The 20,473-nt window shown below is 39.1% G+C and overlaps 1 protein-coding gene across 3 annotated transcripts in view; it reads right to left on the bottom strand.

Moving 5' to 3' along the window:
* fras1 (Fraser extracellular matrix complex subunit 1) overlaps positions 1-20,473 on the bottom strand; it is a 218,192-nt gene that overhangs the window by 129,327 nt on the left and 68,392 nt on the right. For 2 of the 3 annotated variants that reach the window (XM_054775017.1, XM_054775018.1), the window contains exons 6-11: positions 18,663-18,796; positions 17,181-17,264; positions 16,968-17,069; positions 12,363-12,554; positions 11,820-11,909; positions 7,153-7,300 (exon numbers count right to left, since the gene is read on the bottom strand). In XM_054775017.1, the coding sequence (XP_054630992.1) occupies positions 7,153-7,300; positions 11,820-11,909; positions 12,363-12,554; positions 16,968-17,069; positions 17,181-17,264; positions 18,663-18,796 (750 nt within the window). The remainder of the gene's footprint in view (positions 1-7,152; positions 7,301-11,819; positions 11,910-12,362; positions 12,555-16,967; positions 17,070-17,180; positions 17,265-18,662; positions 18,797-20,473) is intronic. The other variant, XM_054775019.1, reaches the window with a different exon arrangement.

The following is a 20,473-nucleotide window of genomic DNA, read 5'->3' as shown; positions in this document are numbered from 1 at the left end:
TTTGTGCCCCCCCCCCCCCCCCCCCCCTCCACGTCATCCTTTCTGGTATGGCGTTTAGTGACGAACGCTAACAGCACCGTTGAATGAAAGTGAAGTGACGTGGCTGCCACCATGACAGAAGTATTCTGATTGAACCATCAAATGTACGTGCATTTCGACAGGTCAGTAAAGGAGTTGTGCTTTCATTGCAAAACCGAAAGGGGTCGTCGGGTTTGTACGACATCCCCATCAGCAGCGTCGTCCATCAACAGTGACTTACCCCCCACTTCGTCCCATGAGCCGAGTGCTGGTCGGATTTCGGTGCCGAGGAAGGCAGTTCCGGTTAGTCGCTGGGGCCACTCGGGATTTTTTTGTGCTAGATGACAATTTGTACCGCAGATGGGGATGTCATACGACTTCATGCCCAAAAATCCCAACTACGCCTTGAAGTAAAGAGTTTGGCTTGTCAAAACAATACGTGTTCTTGCGTCGACGCGCTCTTCACGCGCGCATGTGAACACTTTGAAGAAGACACACAACAACGGACGCTGAGCAATTGTGACGTCTGATTTTTTAAACAATTTTTTGAGGAGGCATTTTTAAAATGCAAATGTATCACACTTTTGAACGCACATTGTTTTGAGAAGCCAAACTCTTGACTCGGACGACCCAGCAACTAAGAAGAACTCCTCGTCACTGAAGAACTCGGCTTGTAGAAAAAAGACGTTTTTTTGAAGTCATAATATCAACAACAACGAAAACTGCAAATAAAGTTGTCAGTTTAGGGAAATTAGGTTGCAAAAAATGTTGTAATGTTATGAGAACAAAGTGAAAGTATTGTGGCATCGTAGTGATGATGACGAGAAGAAAAAACACAAGAAGAAAGCTGAAATCGATGGAAAAAACCCAGCAGAAACAGAAAAACTGATTTACAAGCATAAAGTCAAAATATTACGGGAAAAAGGTTGCATTCCAACTAGAAAAAAAAGTTGCACTTTCATGAGTACACTAATTGATACACAAATATTAAAGAAACAAAACGTTTGTTTTAAGTCGCAAAGTAAGGAAAACCAAAACAACAAATACAGTTGTAATTTTCGGAAAAATTTGGTTGCGGAAAAAAGTTATTACGAGAATAAAGTCAAAAAAGGAAAAAAAAAGTTGCAATTTTACAAGAAAAAATGTGTAATATGTGTAATATAAAATAATGTCATTTTAATACCATAGAGTTGAAATATTAAAGTCATAATATAGTGAGAAACAAACAAAAAAATAACAAAATAAAGTAGTAATTTTTGGAAAATTTGGTTGTGGAAAAAGTCAAAATATTGTAGTAATTAAGTCAAAATATTCTGAGGATGAAGTCATAATATAAGAAGAAGAAAATGTTGAATGATTATTTAAGACGAAAGTTGAAATATTTGAAACATGTAAAAAAAAACAGCAAAAAATGAGGATATTCATACTAATAAAAGGCTTTTTCATTGATATGATAAAGCTGCCATGCAGTTTCTTCTTGAAACATAAACAGTAAAACCTCGAGCATATCTTTTCATTTTTCACTTCGTGGCCTTGGTGGAGAAGGTTTGGAGACCTGAAGATCCGAAGGAAATCCTACACTTCAACTATTTGGTCCCACGCCCATGCCGACATGTTCACACAGTAAACACATCGTGCTCACTAGGAATCTCGAACGTGAGGACGGCCGCACATGAAAAAACACGGGATTTCGGAACCGCGTAAACGCCACCGAGCCACCAACGAGTCGCCGTGGCGGACTTACAGTCACATGGGCTGGAAGAGTTGGTGAATGAGCGATGAGGAGTCCTCCTAATCTGCTCGAATACATCACAACATTGGTTGTCGCACAACCAAATGGCCGCGTTAGGACACGACGCCTGCTGTTTATTCGCCCTAATTAGGCTGCGTTTAACAGGAAAGGACGGCGAGACCCTTAGAAAGCTCGGCGTCAAAGGCGTGAAAGGAAATAACTCATTAAAGCAAATACTTATTCAGCCATTCAAGCTCGAGGCCTGATAACTGCCGAGCGGCCTGTTTGTATGAGCAAATGTACGCGCTGGAAGTGACGGATGGCTCCTCCTTCTTTATTCTGGGAAATTTGCCCCAAAGCCGCAACTTGATTGCTTTGTAGTGCGCCCTGCAGGGGGGACCTGTGCATGCGGCTCAGACCACAGTTACTAATTATTGCGTATAAGTGATGGCACGCTTGCACTGACAGCGGAACCTCTCATGCTGGATTTAGAATTGCTTTCCCACCCCCCCATGGGAAAGAATGGAAATGTAAGGCATCCTTTCTGTTATGAATTATTATTTAATTTCATTAATAGTAACATATTATTGATTTTTAATTTTTATTATTATTTTGCATTACTTTGTTTTATTATTTTATTTTTATTTAATATGATTATGTATGTATTATATTATTTTATATTTTTATTTGTATTAGTATTTTATTATTCATCTGTAATTAATTTTTAATTTATTATTTTTGCATGATAATTATATTACAGTAGTAAATAATGCGTTCCGAGAACCTTTATGTTATAGGGATTTTATGTTATACGAAGCGTAAAATACATGTAAATAGCCTAATCCGTTCCAAGATCTTCCCAAACTCACCCCTTTGGCACTTCAAAATATTCAAAGTCCACCAAATATGGTGGGAAAATATAAGAAAACGTTAGCATAAACATAGTAGAATAACATTCCAATATAAAATAAGGTAATAAATAAGTTTACTGTAAATGAATAAAACTGAAAAACAAAAACAATCCTACCGTTCACGAGATGTCTTGATCAGGAGCGCAAGTGGAGGCAGGAAGGAGGAGGAGGACTAGCCTGAGTCGAAACGCGACTCAAAGAGTCTAAGAGTCATCTGGTCTCACAGACAAACGCACACGCACTACACGATAATGCTGTGTGCAACATTTTCATTTGTAACTTAACTTCATTGTTTAAGTTAGTTTCAGGGGGACTACGAAGAGGAAGGAGGTTGAAGGGAGAAGCCTGTCTCTCACACAAACTCACGTACGTGCTGGATAACTCAGCCAATGAGATGACAGCGTAGACGGTGCCTCCAAAATCAGCCAATGAGAGCGTGAAGCGTCAGAAGGCATCACCAAGTGTTAGTCTGAACTTGCACGACTTGAGGCATTAATAAAGTTGATTGAAAAAATAAAATAAAATTTAAAAAAAGACTTGCACCGACTTGTCGCTTTACGTTATATGGAATTTCTTCTGTAATACGAAGCAAAAACTTGACATAAATTCTTTACGTTCAGTGGAATTTACATAAAAGGAGGTTTATGTTATGCGAGGTACTACTGTATGTAGTCTGTATTGTAATATTTAACATATTAACATATTAACATGATTCCATTATGTTGCTACCCAAAACAGCAGCACCCAGCCAGGCCTGTAGACAGTCTCTCAGATGAATTAGAGTGTTGAGTCATTTTTACGGTGATCCGCCTTCCATGTCGCTCCACAATGTTGCGTGCGTCGACGCTCGTGTTTCGGGGAGCTACGCAACTCACTTTTCGGCTCATATTTCACATAGCATTTGTAATAACAACTGCGGTTGAGTAAATAAACACCTGGCAGGCTACTGTTTACGGAAATACGCAACTGCAGGGCCCATTTGAACTCTGTTGCTACCCAAAACAGCAGCACCCTCAGAGGCAGGTATACAGTCTCTCAGATGAATGAAAGTGCGCAGTCTTTGGAGTTCCCTGCGCAGCATTAAACATTATTTTACGTGTGGTTAGCCTTCTCGTAGACTGACAGGTGGTCGCTCCACAACGTTGTGCATTTTGGTAAAGCAGACAAGTTCCTTTCGACTGCCCAAAACAGCAGCACCCAGAGAGGCACGTAAACTGTCGAGTCTGACGGTCGCCCCACAATGTTGTACACATCTCTGCTTATGTTTCGGGGGCGCCAAGTCGCTTTCCTGCATTTCTACTTTGTTTTGAAGCCATATTTCACTTGGTAAATATTGTAAAATAACACTAATATTCTTTAACAGCATTAAGATAAACATGTTTGGACAAAAGGAAGCTACCCGCTTGTGTTGCAGTGGTTGGGGATCGGACTGCGTGTGCTTGGGAGGCGAGTTCTTCACACCCTTTCCGACACACAGTACGTCACGTGACTTTTCCTCCATTATTATCATGTTCTCCTCGGCCATAATGTACCCAGCGGCCAGGACGGAGGCGCGTGTACCGCTTTAAGAGCCGACACGACACAGAAAAACCTGATCCCTGGATTTTTGACCGACCTTACGAGCAAATTTTTCCCACCTCGCCAGAAAAAATGGTGGTCGATGTACGACTTCGGGGACGTGCAGAGGTTCCAGTGTGCTGAGCGGCCCCGCCTGCTCTCCTCCTCCCCCAAGGACAATTGTTTTTTTTTTGGTTGTGCGTGTCTATCTCCAGCATCTACTCTCCCCGGTCGCCTTTATTTATCCCGCCGGCTTCTTCTCACGCAGTTCTCGCACTAAGGTTATTTACACTTTTCCAATAAAGCTCAAAGGAGAGGCAGGTGTAGCACACACACACACACACACACACACACAAATCAAAAATATTGAAAGGATTCCATGCAGTGTCAAACTGCACATCTGGCAAAAGGCAAGATTGAGATTTGAAATGAAAAGCGAAAATTCTCTCGGCTTGTTTGTTTTTCTTCGTTGAATGGGAGCCGGGCGGACAAGACCAGCAGTCACAGATGGGCGGCGGGTGAAAAACACTCACGTCTCGCCCAAGGCCACTCTGCACACCCTGCTGAAATACAGTACTCACCTGCCGCATTTAGGAGGTGCACAACCCAATGAGCTAATCCTGGGGTGTCCAAAGTGCGGCCCGCGTCTTTTTCTCTGATTGGCACATCCTCGAAATACAATTCAACTGAATTCAATTGGAAAAAAAACAATAGTAATTTTACAGAGAATAAAGTCACAATATTATGGAAAAAAAACCCCGTAATTGTTAAAACAAAATAAAATCATAAATTAACTAAATTAAAAATAACATTTATTACAATTAAAGTTGAAATATTTAAAGAAAATACGTGTTATTTTCTAAATGAGAGCGTTAAGCGTATCAGCATACATTTAAAAAATGTATCATAAATGTCAAAAATAACAGCAGAACTTTTATGAGAACAAAGTCAAAATATTATGAGAAACAAAACAAAATAATTATTAAAATAAAAAATAAATAATAAACTAATTTCATTATAAATAAAATAAATTACAATTAAAGTTGTAATATTAAAAAATATATATTCTATTGTTGCCATATTATTAGAAACAAAACTAAACAGACATAAAAGTTGCAATTTTTGGAAAATTACGCTGCGAAAAAGTCATTAAATTATGAGGATAAAGTCAAAATATTATGAGGAAAAAAACTATTTTTAGAAGAAAAACAAATAATAAATAAATTAAATAACAAGTGAACTTAGTTACAATCAAAGGTGAAATATTTAAAGAAACAAATGTTATTTTCTAAAGTTGTCATTTTATTTTTTATTATATTAAACAAAACAAAACAGAAAAGAAGTTGCAATTTTTGGAAAATTAGGTTTCCAAAAACTTATATTTTCAAATAATATTTCAGCTATTTTATTCTATTTCAACTTTCTTCTTGTAAATTGTCTTCTCTCTTCTATTTTGACTTTATTCCCATAATATTAGAACTTTTCCCGCAACGTAATTTTTCAAAAATCTATGCTACTAAAATGACATTATTTTCCCTCAGAATATTACCAGTTTATTCTAGTAAAATTGTCACTTTATTTTCGGTAGAATACAGGTTTTTTCCCTCTTAATATTTTGGCTTTATTCTTGTAAAAAATAAAGCAGTTTTTTCCCCATTTCTGCTGTTGTTGTTTTTTTTTTTTATTATTGAACTATTTGATTATACTATTTGATTATATAACTATTTCAACTTTCTTCTTGTAAATGTTCTTCTTGTAATTATGTCTTTATTCCCGTTATATTTGGACTTTAGTCTCATAACATTATAACTTTTTCTGAAATTAATTTTCCAAAAAGGACAGCCTTTATTTGTTGTTTTGTTTCTCATATTACACATTTTCTAAAAATATTTTTCTTTAATATTTCATTTTCGTATTTTTTCTGAATATTTTTAGATTATTGTCGTAAAATTACAGCTGTTTGTTGTTTTTCGGCTATTGTTGTTTTTTTCTTTCTTCTTATAAATTTTGTTTGAATAAATATGACTTTATTTCCATAATATTCTGACATTATTCTCAAAATATGACAACTTTTTCCGCAACCTAATTTTCCAAAAACTAGAACTTTATTCGTTGTGTTTTTCATAATTTTCTGACTTAGAAAAATGTCTTTTCTTTAATATTTGTGCATTAATGTATGTATTAATTAGTGTATTCTAATAACACTTTTATTCTGTATTATTTATTGTTAGAATACTATTCTAGTATACTATTGTCTTCATATTTTGACTTTATTCTTATAAAACTACGACGGATTTTGTCATTTCTGCTGCTTTTTTATTTGTTTTCTTGTTGAACTACAAGTTTACAATCTGCCGCAGGCCAATAAAAAACAGCAGAGGGCCGCAAATGGCCCCCAGGTCGCATGTTGGACACCCTTGCTTTTGACGTTTTATGCTGAAATCAGTTTTTGTGTAAAAAAAACAAACAAACTGTGATTTAAAATAGAATTTTTCCTGGCTTTTGGGAGGGAAGTGAAGCGCTTGTCTCCAGCCAACAGTAGTCGTCAGCTAAACAAAATAAAGCGCCTCTCTGATTTGACTGTGAGAACTCTTCAGTGATTATTTGTGCTGCATTTGTGTGCATAAATTTGCAGTTTTTGTTGAAATGACCTGCTGAGGCGCTTGTTGTCAATGTGGAGAATCAGCAACTTTACAGTACAAGTTGAGCTAAGAAAAAAACGCGCATACAGCAAATATGTAAAGCTAATCTGAGGACGTGCGGCGGGGAGTTCTGCAGAGCGCACATTTAACGAATCTGTAACGGCTCCGTCTCCGGAAAAGCCTCATCATCATTCATCCGGTGGCTCATTTGCATAACAAAAAAGGGCGAAGGGACGAGAGACCTTCAGCTGCCAAAGCGGACGAGATGTTCCCAGCATGCTTTGCGACTCACCTTGCTGACACCGGGGGCAGCATTCTCCCTGCGGGGCGGCGACCAAGGTGCCCGGCGGGCAGGTGGGGCAGGACCGCAGGTAACACGTCACCCGGGCGCCGCGACACTCGCACTCCCTGCAGGCGGCGTCGGTCCAGCGAGTGGCGTCCTGATGCGGTGAGAGAGAGACGGTGAACGAGGTCAAATATGCTTTTCACGGAAAAACTGTGAAGGGAAGAATATTTATGAAAAAAGTTAAAACAGCTGTACTTTTACAAGAATAAAGTTAAAATATTCAGAGACAAAAGCTGGATGGTAATGAGGAAAAAAGTGGCAATTTTACAAGAATAAAGTTAAAATATTACGAGAAAAAATGTCATTTTGGTAGCATAGAGTTGAAATATCAAAGATAAGATATGTTGTTTTGAAAGTCGTAATGTTATGGCAAATAACACAAAATAAAATTGAAATATTTGGGAAACGAAAGAAAAAACCCAACAGCAAACATGGAAAAATCGGCAGGCATTTTATAAGCATAAAGTCAAAATATCAAGTAATATAACGAGAAAAAAGTTATCATTTTACAAGAATGACATCGTAATACTGCGACTGGCTGGCGACCAGTCCAGGGTGTGCCCCGCCTGTCGCCCGAAGTCAGCTGGGATAGGCTCCAGCATGCCCCCGCGAGGATGAAGCGGTATAGAAAATGGATGGATGGATGGACATCGTAATATTAGGAGGAAAAACAACATTATTTTAGTAGCATAAAGTTGAAATTCATATATATATATATAAAAATGGAAAAATCAACAGTACTTTTACGAGAATAAAGTCCAAATATTAAGAAAAACAAGTCGTATTCTAATCAGAAATTGTTCGCAATTTTACGAGAATAAACTGGTAATATTATGAGGCAAAATACTGTCATTTTCGTAGCATGGAGTTGAAATATTAAAGTATGTTAAATATTAAATGTGTTATATTAAGTCGTAATATTATGAGAAATAAAACAAAATAAAGTTGAAATGTTTAGAAAACAAAAAATAAAAAAAACAGCAAACATGGAAAAATCAGCAGACATTTTCTAAGCATAAAGTCAAAATATCAAGTAAAATAACAAGAAAAAAGTTGTCATTTTACAAGAATGACATCGTAATATTAGGAGGAAAAACCACATTATTTTAGTAGCATAAAGTTGAAATTCATATATATATATATATATATATATATATATATATATATATATATATATATATATATAAATGGAAAAATCAACAGTAATTTTATGAGAATAAAGTCCAAATATTAAGAAAAACAAGTCGTATTCTAACCAGAAATTGTTCGCAATTTTACGAGAATAAACTGGTAATATTATGAGGCAAAATAACGTCATTTTCGTAGCATGGAGTTGAAATATTCAAGTATGTTAAATATTAAATGTGTTATATTAAGTCGTAATATTATGAGAAATAAAACAAAATAAAGTTGAAATGTTTGGAAAGTAAAAGAAAACAAACTGCAAACATGGAAAAATCTGCAGACATTTCATTAATCTAACGAGAAAAAGTTGTCATTTTACAAGAATAACATCGTAATATTAGGAGGAAAATGTCGCAATGTTATGAGAAATAAGTAAACAAAAAAGTTTCAATTTTTAGAAAATGAGGCTGGGGAAAGTCAAAATATTACGACAATAATAATAATATTACCAAATACTGTAATAATAATAATATTACCAGATAATAATAATAATAATAATAATAATATGGGAAAAAAACATTTTACAAGAAAAAAAACAGCAACAGCAGCAGAAATGGAAAAATCAGCAGTAATTTTACGAGAATAAAGTCTAAATATTAAGAGAAAAAAAGTCATATTTTAAACAGAAACAAAATTGCAATTTTACAGGAATAAACTGGTCATATTATGAGGAAAAATAATGCCATTTTAGTAGCATGGAGGTGAAATATTAAAGTAAAAATGTGTTATTTTAGGTCGTAGTATTATGAGAAAGAAAACAAAATAAAGTTGAAATTTTATGGCAACAAAGTGGTAATATTAAGAGAAGAATATTTACAAGAAAATAATTAAAATCGTTTGGAAAATTTAAAAAACAACAACAGCAGAACCTGGAAAAAAAAAGTTGTAATTTTATGAGAACAAAGTCAAAATATTAAAAGAAAAAAGTCACAATTTTATGAAAATCAACTCAGAATATTATGAGGAAAAATAATGCCATTTTAGTTGCACAGAGTTGAAATATTAAAGACAAAATATGTTTTTTTTTAAGTTGAAATATATGAAACAAACAAATAAACAAAATTAATTTCTATTTGCAAAAGCAGGTTGGGAATAAAGTGAAAATATTACATGAATAAAGTCATATTATGATTTTTTTTTTTTACAAATATTATTTGAGAAGAAAGTTGACATATTTTGAAAATTAAAAAAAAGCGCAAAAATATGACAAAAAAGAGTGAAGTTGATATGAATAACAGGCTTTTTCAGCGATATGACCAAGCTGAGATGAAACATACACGGAATAACTTGCTAGCATGTCCACATGTGTTGCTTTACAAAATATCAAATTGGAAAAGTTGCATCCTCTCATTTTTCATTTTTCACTTTGTGGCCCTCGTGGGAACAAGTTAGGACACCCCTGCTTGGACGCATGAACCAGTGAGAGACCGACATGTTCGTTGCCAAGTCTCTCCAGTAGAAGCTCCTTGTCTTTCAGTGTGATGACGACACCTTGAAAGCCTCAGGATGGAACGCGGCCTCGGGCCTCCTGGGTCCAAACCAACCAGCCAGTCAAACAGAACCAATTTAAAGCTGAAAAACCGAGGATGTTCTAATAAAAACATGCACAAAAAAAGCCAAAAGCGTCGTATAAGGCCTGTAGATGGATTGCAGTGCGCTGGAGGATTTGTTTACACGAGCAGGATGGATTCCTCGAGGGAGACGGGGAAGAACCTGCTGGAAAAACATAAACACTCCTTTCGCATTCGCTCGCAGGCTCGGCCTTGGATGACCTTTTTTTTTTTACGACGCAAAGCACTCCTTGCTGGGCTAAACGTGTGGAAAATGCACAGCTTTGCATTCTGGCTTTAACGCGAGGAAGATGACAATCTGTACTCGACTGTGTTTGCCAGAAAAAGCCTCGACGTGAGGTGTTTGTTGTGTTTGTGGGGCTTCTCCTGGTCGTTTCCATTCAAAGCAGCGTACGCCTCATCTTTGCGTTGGAGGTGACAAAGCCTATTATTACTATTCTCACAGTATAGCGAGTGCAATATCAATACTTTGTCCCAGCCCTTGCAGAAAAGTGCTAACTATGAGCCATGAGTCCACTTGCATCGCTGCCAAGTGGGGCGATGACTTGTCAGAATCAAAAGAAAGAATCAGGGGGTCCATTTTCCATCCATATTCTCCTTATGCGGCTCCGGGCCTTCGAGGCAGCAGTCTCAGTCGGGAAGCCCAGACTTCTCGGTCACCGTTCCACCAGGAGGACACCAAGGCGTTCTCAGGCTGGCAGTGAGACAGCATGTCCTAGGTCTTCTCCAAGGCCTCCTCCCAGCTGGGCATGCCCAGAACACCTCACCAGGGAGGCATCCAGACGGCATCCGGACAGGATGCCCAAGCCACCCCAACTGGCTCCTCTCGATGTGAAGGAGCAGCATCCTCCTGGATGACCGAGCTCCTCACCCTATCCCTTATGGTGAGTCCAGACACCCTACTGAGGAAACTGACTTCGGCCACTTGTATCTGCGATCTCCTTCTTTCAGTCACGACCCAAAGCTCATGACCATAAGTCAGGGTGGGAACATAGATTGCCTTCTGGCTCTCTTCACCACAACGGTTCGGTACAGCGACACCATTACTGCAGACGATCCGCCTGTCGGTCTCGCGCGCTAACCTTCTCTCACTCGAGAACAAGACCCCAAGACAACTCCTCCATCTGGGAAAAGACCTCACACCCAAACCAGAGGGTGCAATCCACCCTTTTCCGACTGAGAACCATGGCCTCGGGTTTGGAGGTGCTTCACACTCATCTGCAAACCGCCCCAGTAAACGCTGAAGGTCACAACCCGATGAAGCCATCAGGACCGCATCGTCTGCGAATTGCAGAGACGAGATCCTAAGGCCCCCGAACTGGACTGCCTTGGAGGCCAACTTTCACCTGAAACAGGCTGGACTTACTGCTGGCTCCTGCTTCGGTTGTACAAGGACCAAATGACACGTGCTAGCGCGCCACCAACCCCGTACTCCCGGAGCACCCCCCACAAGACACCGCAAGGGACGCAGTTGAATGACTTTTCCAAGTCCACAAAGCACATGCAGACTGGTTGACTCCCAAGTACCTTCCAGTAGAGCTGGTCCACGTTGCACCTCCTGCAGATGAGGCTCAACTAACGGTCGTATTCGTCTCTCCAGCACCCTGGAAAAGACTTTCCCAGGGACGCTGAGGAGTTGGAACACACCCTCCGGTCAGCCTTCTTGAAAAGGGGGACCACCACCCTGGCCTGCCAATCCAGAGGTACTGTTCCCGACTGTACCTCACCTTTTTTTCTTATTTAATTGTATTTTTAGAAATTAAAAAATGCATTTTGGACACTGCTGGTAAAAGTCATTCACATACAGCACTAGACACTCAAAATGACTTTTGACAGTCAAAACAACGACTCAAGTACCTGGTATGTTTTTCCTTCGTACACGCAGGACGTGTTCTGCGAGGAACACTGCGGGCAGCACGTTCCTGCTTGGTGAACCAGCTCCGAACCCTAGAAACATCAAAAATAGACGTTTGGATGTGAGAGCAAGCACCCTCGAAAAGTCATGTGCGGCTAAAAAAGGCAGTAAAACAAGCAAAAAGTCTGCTCCGTGTTATTTTGACTGTCATTGAGCGCTGAGTAACCTTGACTATCCCGTACAGGCGCCCTGCTGGGGTCAATGTTAACGACACTTCACAGCTGTAATTAGCACAGCATGATTAATGAGCATCCGAGCTTGGGGGGCACAAGGAGTACCTCACATTTCTGCAAATATTTGCTGATCTCTTTGCTACTTGGTAAAATGCCGATGACAAACTTTAAATGACAAACTTCAGAGTAACACGGGTCTTTCACATCGTCACGTCGCGTCGTCAAGTTTGCCGACTTGAAAATGAAAAAAAATAACGACTCCTGGCGGAAAAGCAACGGAAAGATGTCACAAGGTCGTAGCGAGCGCTTTACCTGCGGGCACTCTACGCGTCCGCACTCCGCCTTCTGGCACAGGACCTGACCGCGGCTGCAGGCGCAGAACTCGCAGCCGGCGGCGTTCCACATGTCTCCGTGGTAACGGACCACGCCCTCGTACAGGCAGCTTCCTCGGGCGGCCGCGCACTCGTCGCAGCACTGGTCCGCACGCCTTACTTTGGTCTGGCCCTGCAATAAGTCAATAATAAATAATACACTTCATGTAGTTTTAAATAATCCTCTGTGCTAACACAATAATAATAATAATAATAATAATACAGCAGCCTTATGAATGCTATCTGTTAATTACATTATTTATATTACAGGAAGAATAAGAACTAATGAATTCAATTAAACAAATATAGGACCACAATGAAAAAAAAGAGGAAAATCAAACTTTAATTTAAGTGCACTTTAAGAAAATAAAAAAAAAAAAAATCCCACATTAAGAAATAATCCTTTCACATCAAATCATGTGAGCCACAATTATGAGCACCCCCGGTGTTAATACCTTGCACAGCCCCCTTTGGCCAACAAAACACTCTCCTCTTCAGCTCACTCCACAGGTTTTCTACGGGGTTGAGGTCTGGGGACTGAGATGACCGCAGAAGGAGCTTGATTCTGTGTCTGGTCAACCATCTCTGTGGAGATCTGACCACATGCTTCGGGTCGTTATCTTGCTGAAAGACCCAGTAACGACCCATCTTCAGCTTCTGGGCAGAGGCCACCAAATTTTGCTTTAAAATGTCCTGGTATTTCAAAGCGTTCACGACGCCATGCGCCCTAACAAGGTCCCGAGGGCCTTTGGAAGAGAAACGGGCCCAGAGCATCAGCGATCCTCCCCCATACCACACAGTGGACGTGAGGTGCTTTTCTTGCATGCTCCTCTTTTGCGTTACGCCAGACCCACTTGGAGTGGTTGCTGCCAGAAGCTCTATCTTGGTCTCATCTGACCAAAGCATCCGGGTCCCGCCTGAAGTTCCAGTAACGCTTAGCAAACTCCACACGTTTCCGTTTACGACTGGGAGTAAGAAAAGGTTTTTCCCGTACGTGCCTCCCAAACAGCCTTTTGGCATGTAGATGGCGCCCGATGCTTGTTTTGGAGGAAGGTGGAAGAAGGTGCAGCTCATCAACGGCTAATCAAGCGGTTCCGTTCACTGGTGGTGGTCTGACACAATTTATCATTTTTAAAATGGAAACATTTTCACACGTTAACTTTTTTACAATTTTAAAATTAAAAAAATTAAAAAATTAAATAATTTTTTTTTTAAATCACAATTTTTAATTTTAAAATTTTAAAATGCTACAACACTAAAATGTTTAACCTTTTATTGTTTAAAATTTTTAGAGTTTGATTTTTTTTATTTCTAACTTTTGACACAATTACACAAATTCAAAAATGTTTTCCACAAAATTTTATATTTTCCATTTTAGAATGCTAATCTTTTAAACATTTTTTATTTTTATTTTTTCTCAATTTTACATTTTTTAAAATGTGTAAACGATTTAAAATTTTTATTTTATTTATCGGAATTCTAAATTGATACAATGCTAACTGTTGACATTTTAAATGTTTTATTTTTTTTATATTTAACATTTTTTGATTTTTAATTCTCAATTTAAAAAATGATTGTAAAAATGTATGTTTAAAATACGTTCACGATTGGGAGTGAGAGAAGGTTTGTCCCGTGCGTGCCTCCCAAACAGCTTTTTGGCATGGAGATGGCGCCCGATGCTTGTTTTGGAGACCTTGCGACCCCCAGATGCTCCCATTTGTTGCAATTCTTTAACAGTGACCTTTGGAGCATTTGCTAGTTGTCTTACCATCCTCGTCAGTGTGCGTGCTAGCGTCCTCTTCCACTGCTTTTAAACTTGTTGACGATTCCTCTGACAGGACACTCGGACACGTGCAGGTGAGCGGCTATTTTCTTGTAGCCATCGCCTGACTTGTGAAGGTCGACGCACATCTGCCTTACTTGGATGGTGGGTTCCTTTTTCTTTCCCATGTGGAAGATTTATTGATTTATTAGGAATTGTTAACGGTGCCGAAAATTGTGGGACAGGTCAATTTATGACAAAGAATGATTTCTTAGTCAGGGATTTTTTTTAGTTTCTTAAAATTCACTTGAGCTGAAGGTTACATTTTTCTCCAATTTTCAGTAAGGTCCTATATTTTTTTAGAAAAAAAAATGATTAGAAGCTAAGAACAAATCTTAACCGGGGGGGGAATAATCGTGAAGGGCGCTGGCATATACAGCATATCTTTACACTGAATAGATTTAAAAATCATCTTAAATGCTAACTATGATAAATGCTCAACCTGAAAAAATAATACACCACAAACAAAATAATGATAAAATAAATAAATAACTCAACAAATTCATTATATTTATGACTGCAATTACTGCTCAAAAAAATTCAAGGAACACTTGGAAAACACATCAGATCTAAACTGGGGGGAAAATGATGTTGAATATGTTTCCTGATAATAAGTGGGTGATGTATTAGTAACAAAATGATGCCACATCATTTGGTAGAAATGAAAATGATCACCCTATAGAGGGGGGAAATCAAAGACACCCCAAAAATGAAAGTGAAAAAATGATGCAGCACACTGGTCCATTTTGCTAAAATGTCATTGTAGCAACTCAAAATGATTCTCAGTAGTTTGTGTGGCCCCCACGTGCTTGTACGCATGCCTGACAACGTGGGGGCATGCTCCTAATGAGACTACGGATGGTGTCCTGGGGGATCTCCTCCCAGATCTGGACCAGGGCATCAATGCGGTACCTGGACGCATGGAGGAGATTCCAGGAGACAGGTAGTTACTCCAGGAGAGCTGGACAGGGCCGTAGAAGGTCCTTCAACCCTCAGCAGGATCGGTATCTGCTCCTTTGTGTAAGGAGGAACAGGATGAGCACTGCCAGAGCCCTACAAAATGACCTCCAGCAGGCCACTGGTGTGAATGTTTCTGACCAAACAATCAGAAACAGGCTCCATGAGGGTGGCCTGAGGGCCCGACGTCCTGTAGTGGGCGCTGTGCTCACTGCCCAGCACCGTAGAGCTCGATTGGCATTTGCCATAGACCACCAGAATGGGCAACTACACCACTGGTGCCCTGTGCTCTTCCCTGATGAGAGCAAGTTCAACCTGAGCACATGCGACAGACGGTCTGGAGATGCCGTGGAGAACGTTATGCTGCCTGCAACATCATTCAGCATGACCGGTTTGGTGGTGGGTCAGTGATGGTCTGGGGAGGCATATCCCTGGAAGGACGCACAGACCTCTACAGGTTAGATAACGGCACCCTGACTGCTATTAGGTATCGGGATGAAATCCTTGGACCCATTGTCAGAACCTACGCTGGTGCAGTGGGACCTGGGTTCCTCCTGGTCCACGACAATGCCCGACCTCATGTGGCTAGTGTATGCAGGTAGTTCCTGGAGGATGAAGGAATTGATACCATTGACTGGCCCCCACGTTCACCTGACCTAAACCCAATAGAACACCTCTGGGACATTATGTTTAGGTCCATCCGGCGCCGCCAGGTTGCTCCTCAGACTGTCCAGGAGCTCACTGATGCCCTGGTCCAGATCTGGGAGGAGATCCCCCAGGACACCATCCGTAGTCTCATTAGGAGCATGCCCCCACGTTGTCAGGCATGCGTACAAGCACGTGGGGGCCACACAAACTACTGAGAATCATTTTGAGTTGCTACAATGACATTTTAGCAAAATGGACCAGTGTGCTGCATCATTCTTTCACTTTCATTTTTGGGGTGTCTTTGATTTCCCCCCTCTATAGGGTGATCATTTTCATTTCTATCAAATGATGTGGCATCATTTTGTTACTAATACATCACCCACTTATTATCAGGAAACATATTCAACATCATTTTCCCCCCAGTTTACATCTGATGTGTTTTCCAAGTGTTCCTTGAAATTTTTTAGCAGTATATATATATATATATATACATGTATATATATATATATATATAGAGCCATTAGTCCTCACAAAGTAGGTTCAACAACACCACACACACACACACACACACACACACACACACACACACAAACGGCACTTATTTATTATTTAAAGTTGATCTTAAATGCAAAGTGTAATAAATAATGATGCTAGAAGAGCAACATGATTATGTTACAAGGTGACAATAGCTGGAAATTGCGGTATTGTCAACCTGTGGCGTTAATTCCGTGTCCGTACAGCATGGTGTCACATATTTCATTCGGCGTGCGCCTCCCTGGCTAACGAGGAAAGAATGCGGCCGAAATTGCTTACAAGTAGGAATTAAATGTCAAGCGGCGTGCGCGTTGGACAGAAACAATCCTGCGAGGTCTCGCACTGCAATCCATTTGCAGGCTTTCCATGCACATCAGATGTATGAGACGTTATCTCCTCACCGCTGAATGTCAACGTGTGTGTGTGTGTGTGTGTGTGTGTGTGTGTGTGTGTGTGTGTGTGTGTGTGTGTGGTGTTGTTGAACCTACTTTGTGAGGACTAATGGCTCTAACAAACATTTGTCATGCGGCTCCCGTTGGGCTGTTTAGACTCACATTAGGTGTGTTTGTTTGTGTGTCCACTCACCTTCTCACAGGTGACTGCCTGGCAGGTGTGTGTGTGACATTTAGACTGGCCGCGCTCGCACACGCACGTGGTGCAGGCGTCCTTCTGCCACTGCTCGCCATTCTGTCAGCACACACACACACACACACACACACAGATAAACGCAATTAGACCAGATCATAACAACACACACACACACACACACACACGGGTGTACCTAATAAAGTGTCCTACCTGGTACTGTTTGCCAGCTGACAGACACGGGTTGGAGACGCACTGAGGACAACACTGGCCGGGCGGGATCACCAAGTTCTCATTCTGAGGAGGAACAATTATTCATTCCTAATTATTTTCATGGATTTATTTTCATTCTTTTTACATGTATTTTCATTTTGTATTTATTTAATGTATTTTTTTTTACATTTTATTTATTATTTTTTCGGTTTCTGGGTGCATATTTTTTGTTGCATTTTTGAAATTGTTTTTTTTTATTCAGTAGCTTCCTGAATGAAAAATGCAGCCTTAAAAAATAATTTAAATCCTTTTTTGTACTACTCAGTAAAATGAGTAGTTTATTTTTATTTATTGTTCAATTCAAAATATATATTTTAAAAACTGTTTATTTATTTTTACATTTCAAAAAGACATTTGAAAATACAAAATAAAAACATTTTAAAAATCACAAAGAATAAATTGATTTTTAAATTCTAAAAATATACTTTCTTGTAATTTTATTTACTTGTTTTAAAATGTAACAAAATTCATTTTAAAATACAATTTTTTTCAAATTATATATAATATATGAATTTTCAAATTCCAAAAATATATTTTAAAAATTTGTAATTTTAAAATAAACATATAAAAACATTAAAAACATATATATTTAAATATATAATGTAAAAAAATGTGCGTGTTGAATTTAAAATGTGGCAAAAACTTTTTTTGTACTACTTAGTAAAAAATTTTAATTTTTAAAACTTTATTTTAATGTATTTATTTTTACATTTCGAAGTTATTTTCTTCAACAATTTTTTTTAATTTTCAAATGTTAAAAATAAAAATATAAAAACATTTTATATACATAGGTGTGTGTATATAAATAAAAGAAAAATAACTACATAATAAATGTAATAAAACATTGATCTTATTTACTTTCATTTTACTGATTTCTTTATTTTTGAAGCGTCATTACGGGGGTCACCCATACAATCCATGACGCTGGTTGACTTCAGGGTTCTAATTTAAAAACTCAATTAAACTAAAATCAATCAACAGCACTCAGCATTTACGCCATCGTTGTTGTAGCGGGTGATTAACCGCTTTCGGCTACGCGCTACCTACGCCGGCGTTTGCTGGGTGACGTAGATGTTCTACTGATGCTTTTACCAGCTCAGGTGCAGGTTGGCGGGTGCAAGAGTGACTTTTTAATGATATTCTAACGCTAATTAGCTCATCTTCACATTAATATGCGCCCCTAAAAAAAATTTAGCGTGAAAAATCAATCACCTCCCTCCCTTGTTTGCTTTTCATGAAGCCTCCTCCCTCGCCCCGAGCGAGAAGAGCCCGTCCCGTGTAGGCGCACACTACTTTGCAAATAAAGACATAAATATGCAGGCTTCACGGCACGTCTTAAAATGCAGCTCTGCCAGTTCGCTGCAAGTTTAAACGTGTTGTTTTGATTGGGAGGAAGACACTGCTGTTAAAAAAGGGACTCACAGGTTTGCAGGACACTGGCGGACACTCGACCACCGAGCAGCGGACGTCCCCGTTGTCGCAAACACACCTGGAGCACCGGCTGGGCTGCCACTCCTCGCCATCCATGTACGCTGAGCCCTGCCAGGAACAAGACGCTGACACACACACACACACAAACAATAAGTGACAGAGCGTGTGGGCTAACGAAGCGACCGATCCATCGACGTCTGCCTGCACGCGTCCATCTTTCCAGCCGGTGAGCCAATTAGCGGCTAACTGGCAGGTCCCGACAAGGCGGTAGCGCGTCGTTAAAATGAACTCCTCTGCTACTCCCTGACGAGATCACGTCGGATTCCCTTGGTTGATGGGGGGGGCTTCGCTTAAGGAAGGCGCATTTTCACATGTTAACTTTTTTACAAATTTATTTATTTTTTTTTAAATACATAAAAAAATACAATAAATGACAATGTACAACAATTAAAAAAAATGTAAACAAATGTTAAAATGGTAAATTTTAAAATGCTACAAAGCTACAACACTAAAACGTTTAACCTTTTATTGTTTGAAATTTTTTGAGTTTCTTTTTTTTTTTATTTCTAACTTTTGCGATTCAAAAACAGAAACAATTAAACAAATTCAAAAATGTTTCTCAAACTTTTATATTTTTGATTTTAGAATGCCAACCTTTTTAACATTTAATTTGTTAATCATTAAATTTCAAAATTTTGCATTTTTTTAAATGTGTAGATGATTTTAAATTTTAATTGTATTTATTGGAATTCTAAAGTGATAACTGATTAAATTTTAAATGTTTTTTTTATATTTAAAAAATTTAGATTTTTAATTGTCAACTTAAAAAATATATAATTAAAATTTAAATTTTTACATTTCTATAGAATTTGTCTTTTTTTGGAGCATTTGTGTGCTCGCTGTTTGCCCTTGCTCACCAACACATTATAACGGCACCGTCTGCGTGGCTTGTCGTTACAACTCCGTACAGCAGATGGCATCGTAGCTCTGCTTCTTAACACACTTCACACTCACATACATGCTGGTGCATTTAACGTATCTTTTGTCAATGTTCAGTAATCCCTCGTTTGGTCGCGGTTAATTGGTTCCAGACCTGACGGTGATGAGTGAATTACAGCAAAGTAGGATTCCTTATTTATACATGGAATATTTTGGTAGTTAGAGCATAGAAACACTGTTTAGGACCTTCTAAATAAGGGTTTAACATTATTAGAGCCCTGGAGACATGAAATAACACCCCTATAGTCACCTTTACACTCCTATGACCTAATATAGCAGGAATTGATTGAAAACAAAGCAATGTTGCAAAAAGTAGCACAGAACTGGTCACCAAAGCGCTCCAAAATCATCACAGAATAAGAAAGATGCGCTGCTATCTCAGCTTTGCAAAGCGGCTCCAGACGCTAGTTCTCCTTTCAAGGCTGAAAGGAACTCAAATATCAAAGGCTGCCGCTGCTGCTGCTGCTGCTGCTGGTGGTGCTGGTGGTGGTGGTGTTGGTGCTGCTGGTGCTGTTGCGGATGAATTTGTTGTTTTAATACCAAACCCCTCGCACTACAACCCTCACAGCTGTAATTGTTGGCCCTCCCACACGTGTTTAAAAAGTACAAAGAGCCTCTCATTAACATATAATAGCTTCGCTTTGACTAAGAAGAAACATTAAAGCCGAGCCAGGAAATGAAGGTCTGCAAACGCGCGTCGTCTGGGGTGCCGTTTAACCGCCTCAGCCGAGGCCCAGACAATGAAAATAAAGAATATTCGGAAACGGTTATCATGATGGATGGACTTAATGTGCCAGCTTTTG

The sequence above is a fragment of the Dunckerocampus dactyliophorus genome, chromosome 4, assembly GCF_027744805.1.
Source record: "Dunckerocampus dactyliophorus isolate RoL2022-P2 chromosome 4, RoL_Ddac_1.1, whole genome shotgun sequence".
NCBI lineage: Eukaryota > Metazoa > Chordata > Actinopteri > Syngnathiformes > Syngnathidae > Dunckerocampus > Dunckerocampus dactyliophorus.
The sequence above is the reverse complement of the archived record's forward strand: the minus strand, read 5'-3'. Positions and strand labels throughout refer to the sequence as shown.